Source organism: Dasypus novemcinctus, chromosome 18, assembly GCF_030445035.2.
Source record: "Dasypus novemcinctus isolate mDasNov1 chromosome 18, mDasNov1.1.hap2, whole genome shotgun sequence".
NCBI classification, from domain to species: Eukaryota; Metazoa; Chordata; class Mammalia; order Cingulata; family Dasypodidae; genus Dasypus; species Dasypus novemcinctus.
In genome coordinates this window covers 40,807,280-40,833,845 of record NC_080690.1, presented here as the reverse complement: position 1 = coordinate 40,833,845, position 26,566 = coordinate 40,807,280, and the positions used below count along the sequence as shown (strand labels likewise).

General features: G+C 41.8%; 1 protein-coding gene across 9 annotated transcripts in view; it reads right to left on the bottom strand.

The window, feature by feature from the left end:
* The window catches only part of LOC101424228 (nuclear receptor coactivator 5-like), an 80,681-nt gene that overhangs the window by 48,550 nt on the left and 5,565 nt on the right, over positions 1–26,566 (bottom strand). For 7 of the 9 annotated variants that reach the window (XR_009181567.1, XM_023584632.3, XM_023584629.2 and 4 more), the window contains exon 3: positions 4,655–4,721. Coding sequence is in view for 8 of the 9 variants with exons in the window: in XM_023584632.3 (XP_023440400.1) it covers positions 4,655–4,713 (59 nt within the window). In the remaining variant the exon portion in view is untranslated. Of the gene's footprint in view, positions 1–4,654; positions 4,722–11,464; positions 11,530–26,566 lie in introns of those variants that run through there. The other 2 variants (XM_023584634.3, XM_058280046.2) reach the window with 1 other exon arrangement.

Here is a 26,566-nt window from a genome sequence, read left to right as displayed (position 1 = left end):
TGGAAAATATATGCTATAGACCATAGGTAGTGTTAATAGGCTGATATTATCTCATAATCTGTAACAAATATTCCACAACTATGTACAGTGTTGATGGAGAGGTGCTGTATGGGAATTCTACACATGTACATGATGGTTTTTTGTTAAGTTCACAATTTCTCTAATAAAAATATATTAAAATAATATGTTCCCTGATATTTCCTTCAAAATAATTTCAAGGGGGGGATGGATGATATAATATTGACCAAGAATTGATCTTTACCAGAGTAAAGTGATGGTTATGTAGAGGTGTATTTACCTGTTCCTCTACTTCTGCATATGTTTGAAATTTTCCATAATACAAACTTCAAATACATGAATGGCATCTTAAAGAACTCTTCTAGGGGAAGCGGACTTGGCCCAGTGGTTAGGGTGTCCATCTACCACATGGGAGGTCCGCGGTTCAAATCCCAGGCCTCCTTGACCTGTATTGAGCTGGCCCATGCACAGTGCTGATGCGCGCAAGGAGTACCGTGCCACTCAGGGGTGTCCCTGTGTAGGGGAGCCCCACGCACAAGGAGCGCGTCCCGTAAGGAAAGCCGCCCAGTGCCAAAGAAAGTGCAGCCTGCCCAGGAATGGCGCTGCACACACAGAGAGCTGACACAACAAGATGACGCAACAAAAAGAAACACAGATTCCCATGCCACTGACAACAGAAGCGGACAAAGAAGAACACGCAGCAGACAGACAACTGGGGTGGGGGGAGCGGGGCGGGGGCGGGAAGGGGAGAGAAATAAAATAAAATAAATAAATCTTAAAAAAAAAAGAACTCTGCTATACTGTGATGGAGTGATACTCTCCGAGGCCATTGAGACCATCTGTCCTAACTGGCCTGTGAAGGCAGAAGAATGGCCCCCAGAGACAGCCATACCTGCATCCCTGTGGATATGTTCTCTTCCCTGGCAAAAGGGACTCTGCAGATGTGATTACGGTTATGGGTCTTGAGATGGGGAGATTATGCTGGATTACCTAAGTGGGGCCCATCTAAGGCAAGTCCTTAAAAACAGGGAAACTTTCCCAGCTATGGTCAGACAGATGAGCTGGAAGGAGGAAAGATTCCAAGCATGAGTAGGACACAGGGCTGCTGGCTCTGCAAATAGAAGAAAGGGCCTCAAGCCAAGAAATGTCGCAGCCTCTGGACACTGGGAACAAACCTCGGCTAACTGCCAGCAAGGAAACAGATCTGTCCTACAATCACGAAAAACGGAAACTTTGCCACCAAAATGAATGCGCAAGGAGACGGAGCCACTCCTACAGCCACTCCAGAAAGGAATGCCAGACTTTTGGATACCCTGATTTTAGCCTGGGGAGACCCATGTCAAACTTCCGACTTAGCTGTAAAATAAAAATTGTGTGTTAAGGCAACTAAATGTGTGGTAATTTGTTAAGGCAGCAACAGAAAACTAATACATGGTCCAAAACGCCTATGCTATTCAATGTTTATGTCTGCTATTTCTGTGTTTTGATTTTCTACTTTCCTTTGGTCTAAGACTACAGTCTACTTGACTGCTGCTTACTTACTACTTCAAATGTGCTATGGGAGGAGAAAGCAAATACACATACATTCACTGGACACTAACAGATATCCAGGGAGCACATGCTGTGTCTCTGTACCAGACAGGCAGCAGGTTAAATGGCAGGGATATAATGGGGCAATCTTCAGAACCCAACATGTGCACCCAGAACCATAGCAGCACCCACACCAACTTCAGTGACAGGTCACTGATTGGACCCCAGAACAACCATGCATGTGTCACTCACTTAGCTGGGCTGAGCAGGACGAAAGCTTTTCACAGAGGGTTGGAACCAATGTCTCCTGCCGCAGGATTCCAAAGTGGTTCCAAGACCAAACCACAAGAGTCACCTGAGCTGTGTACTTAAAAATGCAACTGCCTGGACCCCAGACCTGAAAACACAGCAGTGATGGGGCCTGCAAAGCGCATTTTAACAAGGTGTCCACGTGATTCTTAGGCATCCTGAAGTTTGGGAGGCAAGGCCACAGCGGGTAGGGAGGGCCCAACTCAGGCCACATGGGAGCAACTAGGCTCAGAGGAAGGGCCACGAGGCTGGTGAGAAACGTGCAAAAATGGCAGTGCAAGGACTCAATAGTCTCTCTCTGGCATTTGCAGGGCTGAAATGCTAATGAGTATACATAAGCAGTTAAGTTTGCCGATTACATTCAAATATGCAAAAAGTCTGGAGTTTAGTTTGTCAACAGATTTCTATAGCAATAACAAAAAGCCTAAAGAACACACAGTATGGAAGTTTGATATTATTTATGAATCTAAAAAAAAAAAAAGAGAGGGAGACTAGATTTGTAAACTGATCTATTCCTCTGGGTGTGAAGCCCTTTGACTGTATCAGATGAGGGACCTCTAATTTACTTGATCAAATCACTTTAGGGCTCCTGATTGGGCTACGTCAGTAAGGTGCAGCCCCCTTTGGCCTAAATAAACACACCCTCAAGAAGACACATAGGAGAAGAAGCACAGAGGAGGAGAGAACTTGGTCACTTCGGACTTGCCATGTGACAAAAAGGGGAAGGCTCAAACAGCTAAATTCCCAGGAAGAGAGATGAGCCATTTGCCTGATAATGTACAGCCAAAGAGAACGGAGCCACTGAGAAGGGACCAGGCAGAGATCTGCCGTCATCTTGCTTCAACCCATGGCAACAGAGTTTGATGAGAAAGCAGCCTTGAGTTGGACTCTTTAAGGCCTGGTAACTGTAAGCTTTTACCCCCACGTAAATACCCTTTATAAAAGCCAATGGGAGCTGGCCATGCGCAGCGCTGATGCGCGCAAGGAGTGCCGTGCCACGCAAGGGTGTCCCCCGCATGGGGGAGCCCCACGCGCAAGGAGTGCGCCCGTGAGAAAAGCCGCCCAGCGTGAAAAGAGAGAGCAGCCTGCCCAGGAATGGCGCCACCCACACTTCCCGAGCCGCTGATGACAACAGAAGCGGACAAAGAAACAAGACGCAGCAAATAGACACCAAGAACAGACAACTAGGGGAGGGGGGGAAATTACACTTCCCGAGCCGCTGATGACAACAGAAGCGGACAAAGAAACAAGACGCAGCAAATAGACACCAAGAACAGACAACTAGGGGAGGGGGGGAAATTAAATAAATAAATCTTTAAAAAAAAAAAAAAAAAAAAAGCCAATGGGGGGGAGCGGATTTAGCCCAAGGGACAGTGCATCCACCTACCACATGAGAGGACCAAGGTTCGAACCCAGAGCCTCCTGACCGACCTGCAGTGCTGATGCGCACAAGCAGTGCCCAGCCACACAGGGATGTTCCCCGCATAGGGGAGCTCACACGCAAGGAGTGCGCCCCGTAAAGAGAGTCGCCCAGCGCAAAAAACACGCAGCCTGCCCAGGAGTGGTGTCACACACATGGAGAGCCGAGGCAGCAAGATGATGCAACAAAAAGAGACACAGATTCCGCGTGCTGCTGACAAAAATACAAACGGACACAGAAGAACACACAGTGAATGGACACAGAAAGCAGACAACTGGGGGGTGGCAGGGAAGGGGAGAGAAATAAATAAAAAATAAATCTTTTAAATAAATAAGTAAGATGAAGTTCCTTAAAAAAGCCAATGGGGGGAAGCGACTTGGCTCAATCAGTGGGGCTCCATTTTGGAGGCCCTGGGTTCACGTTCTGGGTGAGGGCAGGTTCGCCCACAGGCTGCAGAGCGCTGCCTGCCCGGGTGCTGCAGAGTGCCAACTCAGCAAGGTGACACAACAACAAAAAAAGGGAGATAAGCAAAAAACACAAAAGAGCATGCAGCAAATGGACACAGAGAGCAGACAGCAAGCAAAAAGCCACAAGGAGGGGAGGGATTAAAAAAAAAAAAGTCAATGGGGTTGCAGTTGTGGCTCAAATGATTGAGCTCCTGCTTGCCACACGGGCGGTCCCAAATTCAGCTCCCAGTGCCTCCTGGAGAAGACAAACAAGACAGCAAGTTGGTGCGAGGGTCAGGCATGGTGAGCTGCGCTGTCACAACAAGGTGATGCAACAAAAAGACACAAAGAACAAAGACAATGAGAGACATAACAAACCAGGGAGCTGAGGTGGCTCAAGCAATTGAGCACTTCTCTCCCACATGGGAGGTCCCAGGTTTGGTTCCAGGTACCTCCTAAAGAGAAGACAAGCAGACATATAAAGCACACAATAAGTGGACACAGAGAGATGACAGCAAGCACAAACAAAGGGCAGGGGGGAGAGATAAACAAATAAAATAAATCCTTAAAAAAAAAAAGCCAACCAATATTGATACTTTGTATCAGCACCCCTTTAGCTGACTAATACATATACCAACCTGTTGACACTGCCAAAGTCTCAAGGGAAGAGTTACAGAGGATTTGTAGTTTCTATACTATGCATTTAAATGTTGTTTAAAGATTTAAAAACAGATATTATAACTTCCCCTGAATCTACAGTTAAAAATAAAAATAAATCGGTATTACACATGCAAATCAGAAAAGATATAAAAGGAAGTAGTTTTAAAAATTATATAAATTAAAATTAAAGTAAAATCAGCAACAACTGCCAAAATTAAATCTTGGTATCCCTACACTTCTGCCTTCATCTAATTATGCTATTTTACATTACCTTTTAGCTAACGAGGGTCTTTTACGTTGTCTTCTGTGATGCGTGACCAACGAAGACATCTTAAATTCTAGGAAAAAAAAATTGTTTGGGATTTCAGTTTTCGTAATAAATTAGAAACCATTCATAGCAAAATGAAACTTTTACAAGCAGCAACATTTGCTTCCCACCACTCTCTCCACCCCCATATAGTCAATTTTCAAAGAAACATAATGAGCATCAGCAAATTACAACCCAAAGATACCCTCCCAACTCATTTTCTCTACTAAAGAAAAAGTCAATAAAACGATCGAGGGCAGATCAAGGGAGCATTGGCAGAATGTCCCAAGAGTTGATGAAAGGAAAAAGAGCTAATAAGCAGGATCTAAAAAGCAGTAGAAATGTTTAAGTTCAAAGATTCCAAAGAACTTGAATTTTATTTCATGGATTTCATTTCCACTTTAGTGCCCTCTCTCTAGTTCCTCGTCCTTCCTTCAGAACCACATGCTGCTTGATAAGGATCCAAGACCAGGTCAGCTCCCTAGTCCAAGGCCAGATTTGGGGCCAAGAGGGACTTTTTTTCTTTTTTTAATGAACTGATTTATCTATTGCCCACCTCCTGAAAGATACTGGATGTAAAGAAAGAAGCCATAAAGTTCAGTATTATAATAAGGAGGAAAAAGAAACACTAAATGAAAGAAACTTTTTTATTAAGATATAAATCACATACCATAAATTTCATCCTTTAAGTGTACAATTCAGTGGCTTTTAGTATATTCACATGGCTGTGCAATCATCACCATTATCTAATTCCAAAATATTTCATCACCCCAAAAAGAAACCCATTGGTACTCACTCTCCATTCCTCCCTCTTGCAGCTGCCAGGAACCACTAATCTACTTTCTGTCTCTACGGATTTGTCAATTCAGGACATTTCATATAAATGGAATCATACAATATGTGGCCTTTTGTGTCCGCCTTCTCTCAGCACAATGTTTTCTCTTTCCCTCCCTCCCTTTTTTTTTTTTTGTAGCTCCCACCACCTTTATTTTTATTATACTAGTATAATTTTGATATTCAGAGGCACAAACTTCAGGAAATGGCATTACAATATCATTAGAGAAACTACTCAGGATTCCTTAACACAGATTACTGAGTCTTCAAATAAGCTTGTGCTAAACAGTCAGAATCAAAAGGACTTGAGTTCATTTACATCTTGCTCATGGACATCAGTGCATGTCTACATAATGTATCAGATGACTGTGCACCACAAAATATAAGCTCACATGCAACTGCATAGAAAACTATTGTTTCTTTAAAGGCATTTTTGTTTATTCATTTCTGTCCTTGGCACAAAAATTACAGTATTCTTGAGAAAAAGATCAGGCATCTTTGGTGCCAATGATATTAATATTAACATTTTAAATAAGCATTTCCTGACGTAGTTTCACCAAATCCCATTTTTCTTTGACCATATGTTTTTTTAAATTTTACCCAGTGAACTAAAGAAACTATTGAAAATATTTACAAGGCCACTGATTATATTGTTCTATAAGCAATGTATGTTAATTTTATAGAGTTAAAAAACACTTATAAACCCAGTGCTTATCAGTATAACGTTTTTGTTGTAGATCCTTCCATACCTTTCTTGATGTACATATATTTTAAAACAAAAATGAGAAATTATTTTGTACATCTGCATTTTCAACTTAAAAAATATGTTGTGATTCTCTTTCCATGAAATAGTTATTTTAATGACTACATACTGATACATGTACTATAATTTGTCAACTACTTCCTTGCTGTATACTTTTTTTAAAAGCAGGTTTATTGAAATATATTCACATACCATACACTCTATCCAAAGTGTACAATCAATGGGTTTTAGTATAATCAGTGTTGTACATATATCACCTCGAAAAATTTTAGAACAATTTCATTACTTCAAAAATAAAAACTCCACACCCCTTAGCAGTCACCTCTCAATCCTTCTATCCTTCCCCTACCCTATATAACCATTAGTCTAATTCCACCTTTATAAATTGATTTATATTTATATTTTATATAACTGGAATCATACAATATGTTGTACTTTGGTTTCTTTCACTTTGCATAACGTTGGGCTTTTTGCCTGATATTAACATACATACCATTTATTCCGTTTCAAAGAAAAACAGTTTTACATATGCATTATTACCCATATACATATTTCAGATGAAGTGTTACTATGCTATACATTCCCATGTTACATTTTTTAGCTTTCCTTTTAGTAATACACATGATCTTAGACTTGCTTTCAACCACTGTTATGCCCATATACCAGCACTGCTAATTACGAACATTATGTTGTGCTTTCACCTTTTCTACTCATTTGCAAACATTAACACACAACCTTTTTACCAATTCTGCACAAGTTTACTCTCAGTTTTCTGTACTCTAACCTCATTCTAATTTTCTTTTGAGCCATATTCTAGTTATTAACTCCATCAGTTTACACAATATATGAAGTTCATAATAATGCAATCACACAGTATTTGTCCTTTTCTGTCTGGCTTGCTTCACTCAACATAACGTCCTCCAGGTTCATCCATGTTGTCATATGCTCACGACTTCATTTCTTCTTACAGCTGCATAATATTCCATCATGTATATACGCCACAGTTTTTTATCTGTTCATCAGTTGATTGGAGACCTGAGTTGTTGCCATCTTTCAGGAATCGTGAATAACACCACTATGAATATTGATATGCAGAAATCTGTTCATGTCACTGCTCTCAGTTCTTCTGAGAAATACCCAGTAGCGGTGTTGCCAGGTTGCATGGCAAATCTATATGCAATTTCTTTAGGAACTGCCAAACAGGCCTAAAGTGATTGTACCATTCTACATTCCCACCAACAGTAAATAAGTGTTCCTATCTATCCACACCCTCTCCAACACTTATAACACTTATAGTTTTTTCTTTTTAATAGTAGCCATTCTAATAGGTGTGAATAATCTCACTGTAGTTTTAATTTATATTTCCCTAATAGCTAATGATGGTGAATATTTTTTCATGTTTTTTCACCATTTGTATTTCTTCTTTGGACAAATACGAATTGAAGACTTTCGCCCACTTTTTAACTGGGTCTTTCATCTTTTTATTGTTGAGTTATAGCATCTCTTTATATATATCATAGATATTAAACTCTTATCAGATATGTGGTTCCCAATATTCTTCCCCATTGAATTGGCTGCCTTTTCACGCTTTTGATAAAGTCCTTTGAGGAGCAAAAGTGCTTAATTTTGAGGAGGTCCCATATATCTGTTTTTTCTTTAGTTTTCTGCTTATAGGTCCTGTATTTCTTTGGCTAAATTGATTCCTAGGTATTTGAGTCATTATAAATAGAATTTTTCCCCTGATTTCCTCCTCAGATTTTTCAATACCAGGGTACAGAAACATTACTGATTTTTTATGTTGATCTTGTATCCTGCCATCTTGCTGAACTTTATCTCAAGTACTTTGTCATAGGCATTTCAGGATTTTCTAAATGTAGGATCACGTCATCTGCAAATAGTGAGACATTTCATGTTCATGGATTGGAGGACTAAATATCATGAAGATGTCAATTCTGGGAAACAGACATGGCTCAACTGATAGAGTGTCGGTCCACCATATGGAGGGTCCAGAGTTCGATCCCCAGGGCCTCCTGACCCATGTGGTAAGCTGGCCCACACGCAGTGCTGCCACATGCAAAGAGTGCTGTGCCATGCAGGGGTGCCCCTGCATAGTGGTGCCCCACGGGCAAGGTGTGCACCCCGCAAGGAGAGCTGCCCAGTGTGAAAAAAGCGCAGGCTGCCCAGGAGTGGCACTGCACACACAGAGAGCTGACACAGCAAAATGACGCAACAAAAAGGAGACACAGTTTCCCAGTGCCACCGGATAATGAAAGTGGACACAGAACACACAACAAATGGACACAGAGAGCAGACAACAGGGGAGAAGGGAGAGACATAAATAAAATAAATCTTAAAAAAAAGATGTCAATCCTACCTAAACTGATTTACAGATTCAATGCAATACCAATAAAAGTTCCAGCAGCCTACTTTGCAGAAAAAGAAAATGCAATTACCACATTCATTTCGAAGGGAAAGTGCACGCAAATAGCCAAAAGCCTTCTAAGAAAGAAGAGTGATATGGGAGGAATTTCACACCTGACCTTGAAACATATTACAAAACTACAGTGGTCAAAACAGCATGGTATTGGCATAAAGATAGACACATCAATCAGGGGAACAGAATTGAGAATCCAGAAATAAACCCTCACCTCTACGGCCAATTGCTTTCCAAGAGACCTACCAAAGTCATGTTAATGGGACAAAACAGTCTCTTGGTACTGGGAGAACGGGATATCCATTATGAAAAGAATGAAAGAAGACCCCTATCTCACTCTCTATACAAGAATCAATTTAAAATGGATGAAAGACCTAAATGTAAAAGCCAAGAGACACAAGAAGAAAAACATAATGAGAGACACAACAAAGCAAGGAGCGGAGGTTCCTGGTCCCTCATGAAGATGACAAGCAAAACAGCAAGCTGACGCGGCAGGCACAGCAAGTTGACAGAGCAAGATGACACAACAGAAGGCACAAGAAGAAGGACATAATGAGAGACATAACAAAGCAGGGAACGGAGGTGGCTCAAGAGATAAGGCACTTCCCTCCAACATCAGAGGTCCCAGGTTCAGTTCCTGGTCCTTCTAAAAAAACAAAGAAGATAAACAGACACAGCAAGTGCAAACAATGAGGGGGTGGGGAGAAATAAATAAATCTTCCAAAAAAAATAAAACCATTATGCTAAAGTGAAGTTAGTCAAAAAAGATGACATTTTATATGATTCCATTTATATGTAACATCCAGAAAAAAAGGCAAATTCATAGAGACAGAAAGGTCAGTGGTTGCCTGGGGCTGGGGACAGGAGTGGGTAGTGACTGCAAAAGGCACAAGAGGTCTTTGCAGAGTGATGGAAATGTTCGTGATGGTATGCACAACTGTAAATTTACCAAAAATCATTAAATTGTACACTTAAAACAAATGAATTTTATGGTATATAAAGTAGACCTCAATAAAACTTTTTAAAAAAATGAAGTAAGACTTCTGGGTGCAATGGTGAAGTCCAACTTTGCCTGGGAGGTGCTTTGCCAGACAATATGCATAAAGTGAATGAGCTAAATCTGCAATTCCTGGATTGCAGCTAGGAACAGGTCCACCCCACCAGTCAGCCCATTGAGGAAGCTAGCAAGATTCTAGAAGCGAGTTCTAGCCCAGGATTACAGGGTATTCTTAACACTAACCGAGGCAGTATTAGAAAGCCAATCCTGAATTGCAGTGGACTCCTGTCTGCTCTCGTGCCTCCATTTTGAGAGAGCCAGAGTCAGGGGCCATCTACCTTGCAAAACAGATACTGGCCTCCACTGCCTTTGAGACTGAGTCAAGGATGAAATATAAAAAGAAACAAATAATAGTAAATTTCAGTTTGGCGCTTTCAAGAATCCAAGTCTTCCAAGGGTAATACTGACCTTGAATGATTTTCCCCAGACACTGAACTCCCAAATAAGCAACGAGCAACCTGTTCTACTTGTTCCCATAGCTCTTTCAGAATGAGGGCAGAACCATCTTGCTCACCCCTGTACCCCCAGTTTCAAACTCCTCTATTCAGACAACATGGGAGGGGCTGAAACATAGGGTTAGCAAAGACTGTGCTGCCCTCCCCCCCCCCAGGGAAAAATAGGTCATCAAACGTTAATCAGTCAAAACAGTAATTAAATAATCACAAAAGTAAAATTACAAACATGGTTAGAGGCAAGGAAAGGGAGAACGTGGGTAATGGTGAAACAGGCTAGTAAGATAGGGAATTAACAGACGGATCTGGAACCCCCAAGACAGCTGCCAAAGGAACCCCACCCCCGGGATTCTGTTACCTAGAATAAAGACTTCTTCTTGGGAACAAGGAAAAGCCCAAATGTTCTTTAGGAACGTTATCACTGGGTCCTCACTAAGGAACTGATGGGTGGGGTAATCAATCCAAACAGCAAACAACTCAAACCCCCTCCCCTTCCATTAGCAGAGGGGCAGAATAATTAACAGTTTAAAAGCCAGGCACAAACGGTGCCCAAGCTCTCTCACCTTGCTTTTTGCCTACAGCCCCGTCTTGCCCTCTGCGTGTCTCTTTCACCATTTTTCCTCTGCCATGTGGCCACACAAGTAACCCTGGGAACTTATAATCTATAATAGGGAATTGTAGCTTGTAAACTAGCCTTCTTCATCCCTTTTCATCCCGTTCCTCACTACCTGGGACCCCTGCTCTGTCATTTTCTATTATTTTCTCCCATTTCTCTTCCCTCCCTACCTGAATAAATTACTGGCCTAACTCACCCGACATGCTCTTGAAATTCATTTCTCCAGCGTAGTCAAAGAACCTAAATGAAATCTGGTAACAATGGTTTAACAGGAGACTCTCTTGCCTGCTCTTAGCTTTTATCCATGTTAATTAATTTAACGATCATAAAAAGATCCTATAATTTAAGTTCTGTTATCATCCCTATTTCAGGGATAAGAAAACCGTGGCAGAGCGAGAAAAAGTAACTTGCCTAAGGGTCAAACAGCTCGTCGTTGGTGGTGCGCCCACATTCACACCTAGGTCTGACTCCAGAGATGTTCCAACTGCCTAATTTGCTGACTCAATAAATATTGGAAGAAAGATTGAATGAAGGCAGCCAGGGAAGGTTAGCAAGAGAAGTTCTCCCAAGAAGGTAAAGGGACTACAGCCAAGGGGGGCTCATCCAGATGACACTGACCTGCCTGACAGATCTAACATGCCAAGGTGAGACGGCAAGGGGGCAGCCGGAGACCAGGTTGACCAGGAGGCTGAAAAGGAGGTAGGACGGGCCTTAAGCAGCTGCTGGAGGTTTCCGGTTCCAGAGCCAGCGCCTCCAGCGCCACGTGCCAGCTTCTCAGCTGGGGAAACTGAGGACGCCGAGGAGCAGGAAAACCCAGTTTCTGAGCACGCGCCCTACCCGCGAAGGCCGCAGCCTCCCCCGTTCCCCGTTCATTAAGTCATTCAGGAGAGTGCGGGCTGCGGTGGAGGGTGGACGCTCCCCCGGACATTGGCGGGCACACTCACCACACGGAGGGCTGCGCTGCCACGACCCGCTGAGGCAGCAGACAGCACCGCTCCCGCCTCCTGCCTCAGGACTCCCAATTTGCCCTGCGCACGCAGCCAGGCCTCGAGCAAGCCCCGCCCCACTCAGCCCGGCTTCCTGCCTGGGCTGCGCAGAGGACCCTTCGCGCCCCCTGCCGCCTTGGAGGCACACCACCTTTTCTGGCTCTTTTCCTTTTGGTTACCTTTTCCTTTTCCTTTCCCTCTATCACTTCTTTAAGCAAAAAAAAAAAAAAAAAAAAATAGTTTAATGATAGGGAAAAGAAAAAGTTGTGCACTAAACACATGGCTTATTACGTGGTTTCATAGTGAGTAGCATTACACACCCGCTTCTTTTTACGTTTTTATTGTGGTAACATGTATTTCCCCTGATAACCACTTTCAAATACACAATTCAGTGGTATTAATTACATGCACGACGTTGTGCTACCACCACTATTCATTACCAAAACTTTTCCATCACCCCAAACAGAAACTGTGGTACCCATTAGGTATTGATTTTCCCTTTTCCTTCCTTCACACACTCACACACACCCACACACACACCACCTGGTAACTCGTAATCTACTTTCTGTCTCTTATGAATTTGCATATTCTAGTTACTTCACATAAATGAAATCATACGAGTCTTTTTGTCTGGCTTATTTCACTAAACAAGATGCCATCAAGATTCATCCATGTTGTAGCTTCCTTTTTATAGCTGAGTAATATTCCATTATATGTATGTTCCACATTTTGTTTTTCCATTCATCTGTTAATATGTCACCCTTTTCCCTCTTTTTTTTTTTTTTAATTTCTCTCCCCTTCCCACCCGCCCCTCCCCCCCCCCCCCCCCCCAGTTGTCTGCTCTCTGTGCCCATTCGCCGCATCATCTTTGGCCGCTTCTGTTGTTGTCAGCAGCACGGGAATCTGTGTTTCTTTTTGTTGCATCATCTTGTGTCAGCTCTCCGAGTGTGCGGCGCCGTTCCTGGGCAGGCTGCACTTTCTTTCGCGCTGGGCGGCTCTTCTTACAGGGCACACTCCTTGTGCGTGGGGCTCCCCTATGCCCGGACACGCCTGTGTGGCACGGCACTCCCTGCGCGCATCAGCACTGCGCGTGGGCCAGTACCACACGTGTCAAGGAAGCCCAGGGTTTGAACCGCAGACCTCCCATGTGGTAGACGGACGCCCTATCCACTCGGCCAAGTCTGCTTCCCACACCCCAACTCTTGATGAGAAGAATGTCAAAGAATTTATGGCCATCTCAAACCCTGCACACCAGGGTTATGTGGTAAATGAGGAGTGTCAGATAACTGGTTCAATGAGGCTCGGAGACAGACTGAAGGTGCAGCTAGCAGCAGTTTATTGGTATGGTAGGGGTATGAAGGAAAGACATCAGCCTGCCCCTGTACAGCAAAGGGGTGCTTTATATACTCGTGGGCATGGAAAAGTACTGCCTAGCTTGGGGATGACTAAGAAGGGGGTGTGGGGGCAGATGTGGGAGGAGGATCTGGGGCCTGTTTCAGGTTGTTATTATATTAATATTCTCTGAGAGGCAGGATGTTTGCCCATCTTGCGGTTGGGTGTTTGGAGAAAGGGGGAAATAGGTGTGGGTGGCTGCCCTCATGTGATCGGGGCGCAGGGTTGCTCCTAGTTAGGACTGCTTGACTGTTTTGACCTACAAGGAGCTCTTCTACTGAGCTAAAGGAAGAAAGATCGAGGAGAGGCAGGCAGCATGGATAGGCTGGGCATCACCAGTTCAATTTTCCTTCCAGCACAGAAACCTAAATGCAACTTCTCTTGCATATGCTGGGGTCAACCTAAGGCCTCGGGGTTGCAGCTAGTCTCCCTAAACACTTCTTCCTTTTCTAGTATCATAAAATATATTAGGCTGGTTTTTATCAATAATTACATTAACTTTCAAAGAAGCTATTAAGTCTTTTTTCCCCCCACAGTCTTGACTATGAAAATGCTTTCTAAATATCCTGGCTATGGAATGGGGAATAATGGAAGGTGACATACCAAAAGGGGAAACAGAAGCATACATAACAATGGATTTTTTCCTGGGGATTGACTATTGAACTAGCCATTTGTATCCCACTATTAATAACAGACCCGGGGCGGGGCGGGGGGGGAGAGATACACTCATAAACCTGGAAAAAAGATATGCATGAAAGAAAAGAATGACTACAATAAGCCAAAGAAGATTTAGAAAGCAAAATAAGAGAGGCAAGGTGAGGTTTTGATGCTGACTCTTGAGTAGAAGTTGTCAACTTTGCCTGCCATCTAGTAAATCTGATGGTGTTGGGGTAGCTGTCTTTCTTCCTATATTATTTGCTTCTTGAGAAATTTGAGAATCCTTAATGGCAATCCAACTGTCACTAAGTGAAACTCTGCATATTTTCAGTCAGGAAACATGAATCCAAGGATCTACACCCTGTTGCTTAACTACTGTACTAATAGTCAGAATTACCTAATGTGATAAGATGGCACAGTTGTATTTCTCCCTGCTCTTCTCCACTAAGCACAATTATATTCCCTGGAAATAATGCAAAAAAGCAACCAAAGATTCTGAAAGGTGGTAAGAAGAACACAAACTGGTTGGAGATCCCAGGACTGGAGGAACAAAATAACAAGAGGATGTCTTATATCTCCCCACCCAACAGAAGAGGACAACACAGACCTAACATTTCTTTATGCACAACATAGCTAAAAATTCCAAGACTGAACGGGAATAGCTCTAACAATATCAAGTGAGCCCACCACCAACAGGAAGAAGAATGCATAATGATTCCCACCAACAATATGCAGCTGGGATAAGCATTCTCTTTCCCCACCAGATCTGAGACTTCTCCCACTGCCAAAAGATACCGAAGCAAGCAGGTAGAACCAGCAAGAGGCATCCAGCTACAAAAAGCAGCCTGATCCAGGAAGCCTCCTTATCCCCATGGAATTGAGACTTCCTGCCCTATTAGAAGTTACCTGTGCAGGTGGATGGAACAAGCAAGAAGGACCCAGCCACAACAAGTGGCTCAGTCCAGGAAATCTCTTTAAACCTATGGTCCTAAGACTCTTGTCTCCCACACAAAGATACTGAGGCAGGAGAGGGAAACTAACAAGAATGTCCCAGCCACAAGTGGCCTGGCTCTGAAAGCCTCTTTGAAGCTATGGGCCTAATACTCCTCTCCCCCAGCCAGACACTAGGGCAGCTGATAGGAGAATCCCACTATAATAAACTCAGCAAGCTGTTTCCCACAAGCAGGGCCATCCCACTAGAGTGCCTCTTCATGCCCATGGTCCTGAGACTCCTCTCTCTCATTCCCTCAGGCAGCACCAGCAGCAACCAGTGGGAGCCCCAGAGGCATAGATGAGCCAAAATTGTCAAGGCACTGAAAGCTTAGTTGTCTTTGGAACCACAGTCCATAAAACTAGACTAGGACCTTAGTGCTAAACCTTAAGAGGGTGACTGCCTACTAAAATAAAATAATTCCATAAAACTCAGAGTACCCTAACATAATATCTAAGTTACTATCAAAAATCACCTATCATACCAAGAACCAAGAAAATCACAATTTAAATGAGGAGAGACAACCAACTGCCACCATCGCTGAGATGAATCAGATGTTGGAATTCTCTGAAAAGGATTTTAAAGCAGCCATCAAAAACATGCTTCAACAATCAATTATAAATTCTCTTCAAACAAATGAAAAAATAGAAAATCTCAGCAAAGAAATTTAAGTTATTAAAAATGGAAATTGGGGAGCAGATGTGGCTCAAGTGGTTCTGTGCCTGCTTCCTACAGGGGAGGTCTGGGATTCAGTTCCCAATATCTCCTAAAAAAAAAAAAGAAAGAAAGAAAACAGTAAACAAATGAAAAGCCAATATGGCTCAGTGGCTTCCCACTTACAAAGTCCTTGGTTCAATGGTCCCTTGTATCTAAAAAAAACAAAACAAAAAACGGAAACATACAATAACAGAAATTATAAAAATTCACTGGAGATGGACTCAATAATTGAATGGAGATGACAAAAGATAGACTCAGTGAACCTGAGGACAGATGACTATAATTTACCCAATCTGAATAACAGAAAGAAAATAGACTGGAGAAAAATAATAAAGAGAGATAGCTACAGGGACCTGTGGCACAATAACAAAAGATCCAACCTTTGTATCATTGAGTCCCAAAAGGAGAGGAGAAAAAGATTAGGAAGAAAGAATATTTAAAGAAATAATGGTTGAAAATTTCCCAAATTTTGCAACAGACACAAATCTACAGATTCAAGAGAAACCCAAGGAAATCCACACCAATACACAACATAACTAAACTTCTAAAAACACAGGACAAAGAGAACATCTTGAAATTATCCAGAGACAAACATGTTACAAGTAAGGGAACACCAATTCAAATGACAGCAATTTCTCATTTGAAATCATGGAGGCCAGGATTCATACATTTTAAAATGCTGAAAAGACTTCCAAATGTGAATTTTATATCTAACACAACTATCCCTTAGGAATAAAAGAGAAAGACATTTCAGATGAAGGAAAACTAAAGAATTTATCACTGACAGACCTAAAATTGGCTAAGGAAGTTCTTCTACAGAAAATATATGATAAAAGATAAAATCTTGGAGCATCATGAATGAAGAAAGAACAATGGAAAGAGCAGAGATATGGATGCACAGAATAGATTATCATTTTCCTCATGAGTTTTGGAAATTATATTTGATGATCAAAACAAATATCATAACACCATCTGATACTCAAAGCAAGTATATTTAAAAAAACAGGGAGGTAAAGAACCCTAAATGAAAGTGAGATTTCCACCACTTCACCTTCCACATTTTGAAGTAGCAAAATATTGATACAAGTAGACTGTGATAAGTCATATTTTCCTTAGGTGGTACCAGGGGTTGAACCCAGGACTTTGTACATGGAAAACAGATACTCAACTACTGAGCTACACCTGCTCCAACACATATATATATATATATTTTTTTTTTTTTCCTCTCCCCTTCCCCACCCCTCCCCAATTGTCTGCTCTGTGTCCATTCACTGTGTAGTCTTCTGTGTCCACTTGCATTCTTGTTAGGTGGCACCGGGAATCTGTGTCTCTTTTTGTTGCATCATCTTGCTGCATCAGCTCTTCTGCCCATGTGCAAGGAGCACGCCCCATAAGGAGAGCCACCCAGCATGAAGGAAGTGCAGCCTGCCCAGGTGTAGCACCACACACACAGAGAGCTGACACAGCAAGATGATGCAAAAAAAGAAACACAGGTTCCCAGTGCCACTGACAAGAATCCAAGTGGACACAAGAACAAACAGCGAATGGACACAGAGAGGAGACAATGGGATGGGGGGGAGAGAAATAAATAAATAAATAAAAATAAAAAGATGGAATCCTAAAAAAATGTCCAAGTGATCCACAAGAAGACAAGGAAAGAAAAAGAGAAATGAGAACCAGAGGAAACAGGAAAAGAAATAAATGACTGAATTAAGCCAAATATATCAATAATTACCATAAATGAAAATGGTCTAAATATACCAATGAAAAGATAGACTGGCAGAGTGGATCAAGAAACTCACTTCAAATTAAATGACATAGGTATGTTAAAAAATGACAGGATTGAGAAGCAGACTTGGCCCAACAGATAGGGCATCCGCCTACCACATGGAAGGTCCAAGGTTCAAACCCAGGGCCTCCTGACCCATGTGATGAGCTGGCCCATGTGCAGTGCTGATGTATGCAAGGAGTGCCCTGTCACACAGGGGAGACCCCATGTAGGGGAACCCCACACACAAGGAGTATGTCCCATACGGAGAGCTGCCCAATGCAAAAGAAGTGCAGCCTACCCAGGAATAGCACCACACACATGGAGAGCTGACACAGCAAGATGACGCAACAAAATGCGACACAGATTCAGGGTGCCGCTGACAAGAAGACAAGCAGACACAGAAGAACACACAGCAAATGGACACAGAGAGCAGACAACTGGGGAAGGCGGTGGGGAAGGAGAAAGAATTTAAAAAAATTTAAAAATGACAGGATAGAAGAGATATACACAAATATATATTTTTTAAAGCAGGAGTGGCTATATTGATATCTGATAAAGACTTAAGAGCAAAGAAAATTTCTACTGACAAAGTGGGACATTACATAATTATAAAAGGATCAATCCTCTGGGAAGACATAACAATCCAAAATATGTATGCACCAAACAATAGCATCTCAAAATAAATGACTCAAAAACTGATAGAGCTGAAAAGAAAAAGACAAATCCACAAGTATCAGTGGGGGCTTCAACATCACCCTCTCTGCAGTTGATCCTGAAGACTGGAAATGATATGCTGAGTCATTTCACCACTAGACTTTCAACAATTGGTTTTAAGAGTTCTTCAGCTTCTAGTAATTTTACATGGTATTGTGCTAAGTTTGAGCCAAGATTTTGATGTATTAGTCTGAATCTTTGTAAGTTCAGACCAAATAATCTTATCAACATCCCACAAAGAGTCTGGAACCTCATAAAAACTTCATTTTGGGCTTGATTTAGACACACTGACACTTGTCAGTCAATGTCAAAATGAGCTGTGGCCTAGTTATGAATAGAAGAGTCTCCAGACATTTCTGGGACGAGGCCAAGCAGAGAGCATTTATTCTGGCAATTCCACTTGCACAGTCAGTCCTTCTTTATTATGTTTGTAGGAATAGTATCACAGAGGAAAATTTCTCATTAAAGGTCTGAGGTTGTGATTAAGGGCTGAGCTATGGAGTGTATATGAGGGTTAATAGAGACACCCATCATCTTAGTTGTTCATTTTCTTTGAAAAAGGGGTTGTTCAACAATGACAGGTTTTAAGATTGATATTGTAGTGACCTAATAATCAAAAATTTTAAAGGTTGTCCTTTAAATTGTAAAGTAATCTCTCATTGTGAATCTAATTGCAAAATGGGAAACAGGGAGATTGCCTCCTTTTTTAATTTCTTTCATTGATCATCCACTTTAGTTTTTCCTGTAGTTTCCTAACTAGAGCAGGGGAGTTGTTTATCCAGTCTCCTTTCAGCTAACAGTATCTACAGATGTCTCTATCAAGAGGACCCCATTCTGGTGCTAAAAGTCTGAAGTGGAGGCATCTAGTAGTTTCCTCTATTAGGCCATTAATTTCTTCTGGGTTTTAGTATGTTTTTATTATAACACATTCAGAAAGGAGTTGGAGATCTGGCAATGAGGCTAATTCCCAATCGAGTCTTTATTTGCATATTAGATCCCCTATTTCTGGTTTTAGGCTATGCACAAAAAGTGAAAAGAAATCTGAGATCATGTGTCCTTCAGCATCTACTCCTGAATTCTGTTTAAAGTGTTAAAAGAATCTATCCCTGAGGTCTCCAACAGATTCACCTTTCTTTGCTTGCTTGGGAGAATAAGAATCGTATCTATTTTCACAGGAAATAGCCTATAGGACATCTTGTACAACATCTACAGCTTTACTAACTCCCGCTAATTCTACATGCAAACTGGAATGCCTTAGGTCACCCTCAGTGACTTCCCACTCTAATTTTTCTATCCAATTTTTTGCAACTAAGAGTCTAACATATATTACAAAGTCAATAAAAAAAAAATTAAAAAAAAAAAAACAGAACAAAGAAAAGTAAAAAAAAATAAAAGAGTCTAACATAGGAACCAACAGATACAGATCTAAAAGCCCCAAATTATATGTATTCCAAATTCATTGGAAATCTTTTATCTAACTTGACTAGGCCTCAGAAAAACCCTAAAAATGGTTCTTTGCTCTGACCAATTAACTAAAAGAGAATTTCTCTGTTCCAGAGAGTTTTAACTTTAAGAGGCAACTGAGGGAAGTAGATGTGGCTAAAGCATTTGGGCACCCACCTACCACATGAGAAGTCCTCGGTTTGGTTCCTGGTCCTCCTAAAAAAGATGAGCAAGACAGCAAGTTGATGCAACAGGCTGGCATGGCAAGCTGACGCAACAAGATGATTCAATGAAATGATGCAACGAGGAGACACAAAGAAGAAACACAATGAGAGATACAACAAGCAGGGAGAAGACATGGCTCAAGCGATTGGGCACCTCCCTCCCATATGGGAAGTCCTGGGTTTGGGTCCTTGTACCTCCTAAAAAAAGAAAAAGATGAGCAGACACAATGAGCACACAACAAACAACACAGAGAACACACAGCAAGTGCAAACAACAAGATGGAGGGAGTGAGTAAATAAATCTTAAAAAATAAAAAGGCAATTGAGCCTTCCATCACCATAGGATCTATTCCTTTTACGTATACTGACAATTTCTTCTGTATGTTCTCCCAGAGTCTTATTTATTTTTTCACTTTATCTTCAAAGAAGCTTTAGGTTATGGAAATGTTACATTGAAAATATAGGGGATTCCCATATACTCCACCTCCTCCCCCTCACATTTTCCTCTAAAAATAACATCTTACACAAGTATGGTACATTTGTTAAAATTGATGAACAAAAATTGAAGCACCACTACTAACTATGGTCAATGGTTTACATTATGGTTTACACTTTGCACGATCTACTTTCATAGGTTTGGACAAAATATATCTGTCACTACAAAATCATGCACATCAATTTCAATGCCCTAAAAATGCCCTATGTTCCACCTATTCTTTCTTCTCCTTCCTTGGAACCTATGGTAACCACTAAGTTTCAATTTTTCAAAAATAAGGTTCATAACTACATGCATTAATATTGAAGGCTTGATATACTCATCTGTTTTATTAGCCAACGCCTATGTACTCAAGGTTCTTGCCCCTCTATTTGAGAACACAGTAGGACTCCCCAGAATGGGAATTTAATATTTTCTTGTTTATTGTGTAGATTTTTACTCACTGGGATAACACCCTATGACGAGATGAACACATTCATATTCCATAGAAGCATGCCCCAGGTGCACCCTTTCCCACATATCCCACCACCACTAATGTCCTTCACCAGTGACCCTCCCCAGCCATATTTACCAAAGAACACTCCCACTATTGTACTTTCAACCAGAGACCTACATATCCCGAGTTCACCTGTTCCTTCCTCCAGTCTCCTCCCAGTTCCATGGATAGTTCAACCCAATCCCCCAACCCTGCTCACCCTCACATTCCAGCGCCATCAACCCCACTCAGATCCCTGCACCACCATCACCCCCATCCACTGCCTAACCACCCCCTTCCACCTTATCATAGGTTCTGCACCTGTTGAGCATGAGCTCAACACATTCTGCTCCCTTTCTGTCTCCTGATGTCCTATCTTCCAGACTCTATCTCTGTGATTCTGCTCAATACGCTTAGGTCATATCAGTGAGGTCATGCAATATTTGTACTTTAGTGACTGGCTTACTTCATTCAACATAAGGTCTTCAAGAATCATTGATGTTACGTGTGTCAATATTTCACTCCTTCTTATAGCTGAGTAATATTCCATTGTACATATATACCATATTTTGCTTACCAATTCATCTGTTGATGAACATTTGGGTTCCTTCTAACTTTTGGCAATAGTGAGTGATGCCACTATGAACATTGGTGTGCGTATATCTGTTCATATCCCTGCTTTCAATTCCTCTGGGTATATACCCAACAGTGGGATTTCTGGATCATATGGCAATTCTATCATTAGCTTCCTAAGGAGTCACCAAAGTGTCCTCCACAATGGCTGCACCATTCTACATTCCCATGAGCAGTGAATGAGGGTTCCCTTTCTCCACAATCTCTCCAATACTTGTAGTTCTGTTTTTTTATAGCCTCCAGTCCAATAGGTGTAAGATAATATCTCACTGTAGTTTTGATTTGAATTCCTCTAATAGCTAGTGATGCTATGAACCTTATTCTAGTGAAATTGAAACTTAGCCTAGCAATATGTATCACCTAAGAGTTATCTCCTGAAAACCTCACTACTCAAATGTGGCCTCTCTCTAAGCCACACTCAGCATATAAGCTCACTGCTTTCCCACCAGCATGGGACATGACTCCCGGGATGGGCCTCCCTTGAACCAATGGATTACTACTGTGGCAGTTTGATATTATTTATGAATTCCAGAAAGAGATATTATGTTTGTAAATGGCTCTGTTCCTCTGGGCATGATACCCTTTGACTGTATTAAATTCAAGGCTTTTACTTTTACTTGATTAAATTAAGATTAGGGCTTTGATTTGACCATGTCAGTGGGGTGTGGCATGGAGTTGAGTCCCTGCTCCCATGGTGGACTATAAAAACGGACACTGCCTCTCAAAGAGAACACAGAAGATACAGAGAAATAGACAGAGTTCTACAGACATGGAAGAGGAGAGAACTTGATGCTGGCGCCCCAGAGAGAGATGAGTCATTCGCCTGAGAGTATGCAGCTGAAAAAAACAGAGCAGCCAATCCCTATGCCAGCCTACAGCTGAGATGGGAAAAAGCTGGGCCCACAGAACCTTAAGAGGAAAGAGGAAAGCTGAACCCTCACAGATATCACCCACCATCTTGCTTCAACACATGGCAACTGACTTTGGGTGAGGAAGTAACCTTGAGTTGTTCTTTTTAGGGCCTTATATCCGATAGGGTGCTGATTTCCTGGGGTTGTCTGCCCTGCCTATAGTGTCCAAATGTCTCTAGAGCCCTCAGGAGCACCCCTTCTTGAGGCTGTGTTTACTGTGGCAGTCAGTGAGAATGGTCAACCACCACATCAGGGAACCAAGAGTGTCTACAACTACAAGCAGGAGAATTGCATCCATCAGCCATGTAGGATTTAAGCCCCTTCTTGATTTAGAGGTGGAGTGGACATCACCATCCCAGGGTCCACAGGATGGAGTAATATAATATGGATTGGAGTGGACTTGCTGGCATTCTACTATAGAACTGTTGTGACTCCAGCAATGGAAGAAATTGTACCATTGGTATGGAGATGGTGGCCACAGGAGTTGCTGAGGGCAGGATGAGGGAGGAAGAGGTGTGATATGGGGCATTTTCGGGACTTGGAGTTGTCCTGAATATTGCAGGGACAGAAGCAAGACATTGTATATCCTACCATAACCCACTGGATGGACTGGGGAGAGTGGTAACTACAATGTAAACTATGGTCCATGAGGTGTAGCAGTGCTCCAGGCTGTATTTGCCAAATGCAATGGATGTGCCTTACTGATAAAAGGGAATGTTGATGTGGGAGGAGTGGGGGTGGGATGGAGAGTGGGGTATATGGGAACCTCATGTTTTTTAATGTCATGTTTTATGTGATCTATCTCTTTTTTAAAAGACAATAAAAAAACAAAAACAAAAAATACAATAATGCTGCTGAGTTCCTTTCTTTAAAAAAAAGTGATTCAGAAAAGTAACTGTCTGAAATAGCGGTATTTCCGAGGCAATACTTTACCACAAATGGGCTACATCTCAGAGTAACAGATAATTTGAGAACGTTTTGTAAATGTCCATAAATTTATGAGTCTGGGGAGGGAATGCAATTTCACTGTTGAAACTAGAGTAGAAATAAAGTACATACAATTATTTTATTAAGTCTGCCATTGATTTACTCTTTGACCTAAATTCTCAGACTCTTTCTTTCTTTTTTGTTTTTTCATTATTCAAGGTACTGTAGAGTTGGAAGCTTGACTAAAAATTTATGTAATTATTGACACTATGGAGTAATTTCTTACAACATACACTGTGAATTTAATTTTTCCTATGAATAATATTCATCATATTTTTATGTAACAAAAATCTTTAGGAATTGTGTTATTGGTAGTTTTAAAAATATATTCATTATATCCATATTTATATGGACTTTCGTTAAGAAATTAAAAGAATGTGAATCAGAATAGTAATCCAAAAGGATTGTTCATACTGACGGAGACTAGGATAGGTAGTCTGGATAGATCACAGACAGGACTGAAGAGAGAACAGGTCTTTAAGCATGAGTTCAGGATGTACTGGGCCATTACTTTAGACCTGGGAACAGGAGCCTGATGCAGAGTGTTTATTTTTAGGAGAGTGGACAGATAGAATGCAGATTTTGTGAGTCAAACAAAGCAGAGGCCAGGTGAAAAATTAGGGTCCAAATGAAAGGGAAAGTCTTAACTGGGGTTTAGGTACGCTAGTCAGGCAGTGTAAGGCTAACAGATAGTGGTTTGACAGGTACTTGGCAGAGAACCAGCCTAGCAGGTAAGCTGACAGCAAAGCAGTTAGGTGATATTGGGGGCCCATTTGCAGAAAATGGTCATGGACTAAGGCACAAAGTTTGGAAACCCAGCCTCTGAGAAGATGGATTGCAAGGATCAGAATGAGACCTGCAACAACACTGACCTGATACAAGCCTGAGAGAGTGTTCCAGAAAGACCCCTGGTTCCAGCTAGTTCTGATTCAGACATATAACTGACCTGAATCTGGATGGTTAGAGGCTTGGAGAATATTACTAGAACATTATAGGTTACATAATGATGTAGCTCAGTGGTTGAGCAGCTGCTTTGCACACACGAGGTCCTGTGTTCAATCCCCAGTTCCTCCAGAAAGAAAGGAAAAATAAGTAAATTTCTTTTGGAAATCTTCCAAAAAAAAAAAAAAAAGGAGATCATTGGCTATGGGGATTGTTGCCTTTTTGTTCTAAGTTCCCCAAAGTGGTTGAAATAATTCTAAATGGCCACAGGAAGTGGATGTGGCTCAAGCAGCTGGGCTCCTGCCTACAACATGGGAGGTCCTGGGTTCAGTTCCCAGTGCCTCCTAAAGGGGAAGAACAAGACCAAGAACTGACGGAACCGGCTGGCACAGCGAGCTTATACAACAAGAGGATGCAGTGAGATGATGCAACCAAGAGACACAGTAAGGGAAGCAGACTTGGCTCAACAGATAAAGCATCTGCCTACCACATGGGAGGTCCACAGTTCACACCAACCACAGTTCAAACCCAGGACCTCCTTGACCCATGTGGGGCTGACCCACGCACAGTGCTGATATGCACAAGGAGTGCCATGCCACGCAGGGGTGTCCCCCTCGTAGAGGAGCCCCACACACAAGGAGTGCGCCCTGTAAGGAAAGCCGCCCAGCGTGAAAGAAAGTCCAACCTGCACAGCGTGAAAGAAAGTCCAGGAGTGGCACCACACACATGGAGAGCTGATGCAGCAAAAATGACGCAACAAAGAGACAAAGATTCCTAGTGCCACTGACAAGAATAGAAGTGGACACAGAAGAATACACAGCAAATGGACACAGAGCGCAGAGAGCAGATTTATTTTAAAAATAAACCTTAAAAAAAAAATTGAGACACAGCAAGAAAACAAAATGAGAGGCATAACAAACAAGGAGCAGAGGTGGCTCACATGATTAAGCACCTCCCTCCCATATGGGAGGCCCCAGGATTAGTTCCCAGTCCTTCCAAAAAGAAGACGAGCAGACAGCAAATACAAACAATGAAGGGGGGGGTATAGATAGATAGATAGATAGATAGATAGATAGATAGATAGATAGATAGATAGATAGAAAGATAGATAGATAGATAGATAGATAGATAGATAGATAGATAGATAGATAGATAGATAGATAGATAGATAGATAGATAGATAGATGATGGATGGAGGGATGGAATAAATCTTTTTTTAAAAAGTAGTTATATTATAAATGCATGTAAGCAGCAGGAGATTAGACTGAGACAGGACTTCCCTGGAACAAATAATTAAGCTATGGTGATGGTGACATAAGTGACCTCAGTTCTCAGTCCTGATATTTGCAAGCAGTCTCAGTTCTTAACCTTACTATATAGGATTTTCTCCAGTGTTTTATATTTAATTATTTTTGCTTCTAAATTTCTATTCAAAAAAATTTTTAATACTAGTCCAAACCCACTACATTTCATAACCCATGAAGGGGTCATAACCAGCAGTTAGACCAAAATAAACTAAATCATTTCAGATGTGTGATCATTCTGGAAAGAAAAAAATGGAAGAGGAAAATGTGGAAGATTGTGTTGTGAGTTAATGGTGCCCCCACCCTCCAAAAAAAGGATCTATTCATCCTGAACCTCTGAATATGACCTTATGTGGAAAAAGGGTCTTTGCTGTTATTAACTTAAGGATGGACATGGAATCCTCCAGGATTATCTAGGTGGGCCTTAAAGCTAATGGTAAGTGTTCTTAAAAGAGAGGGGGAGAAGAGAAGATGCTCAAAGAAAGTGATGTGAAGACAGAGAGCAAGCGAAGTCATGTGTCCACACGCCAAGGAACACCTGTCTACAGGCAGAGGCTAGGAGAGAGGCAGGGAACGGATTCTCCTTCAGAGCCTGCAGAAAAAACTAATCCTACTGACACCGTGTCAGACTTCTGGCTTCTGGAACTGTGAGAGAATAAATTTCTGCTGTCTTAAGCCACTCGATTTGTGGTGATCTGTTATGGCAGGCCTTGGAAATGAATATGGATTGAAACGGGGAGGTGGAGCTATTTTACATGGGTGGTCAGGAAGACCTTTCTGAGGAGGTAACAGCTGAGCTAGGTTTTAGACGAGAAGCTGCCAGCCTAGTGAGAACTGGGGAAAGGAGATGCAGACAGAGAGGACAGCAAATGCAAAGGCTCTGAGGCTGGGCAGGTTTGATATGTGCCAGGAACTAACAGTGCACCTGAAGAACAGAGATGAGCCCAAAATTTCATATGGAAATAACTGTTGCCATGATAGAAGAGCAGATGCTATGAATGAGCAGGAGAATTATACCTAATCAGGGGAGGGGCATATAACGCTATATGAGAGTAATTAAGCAGTGGATGTTGTAAG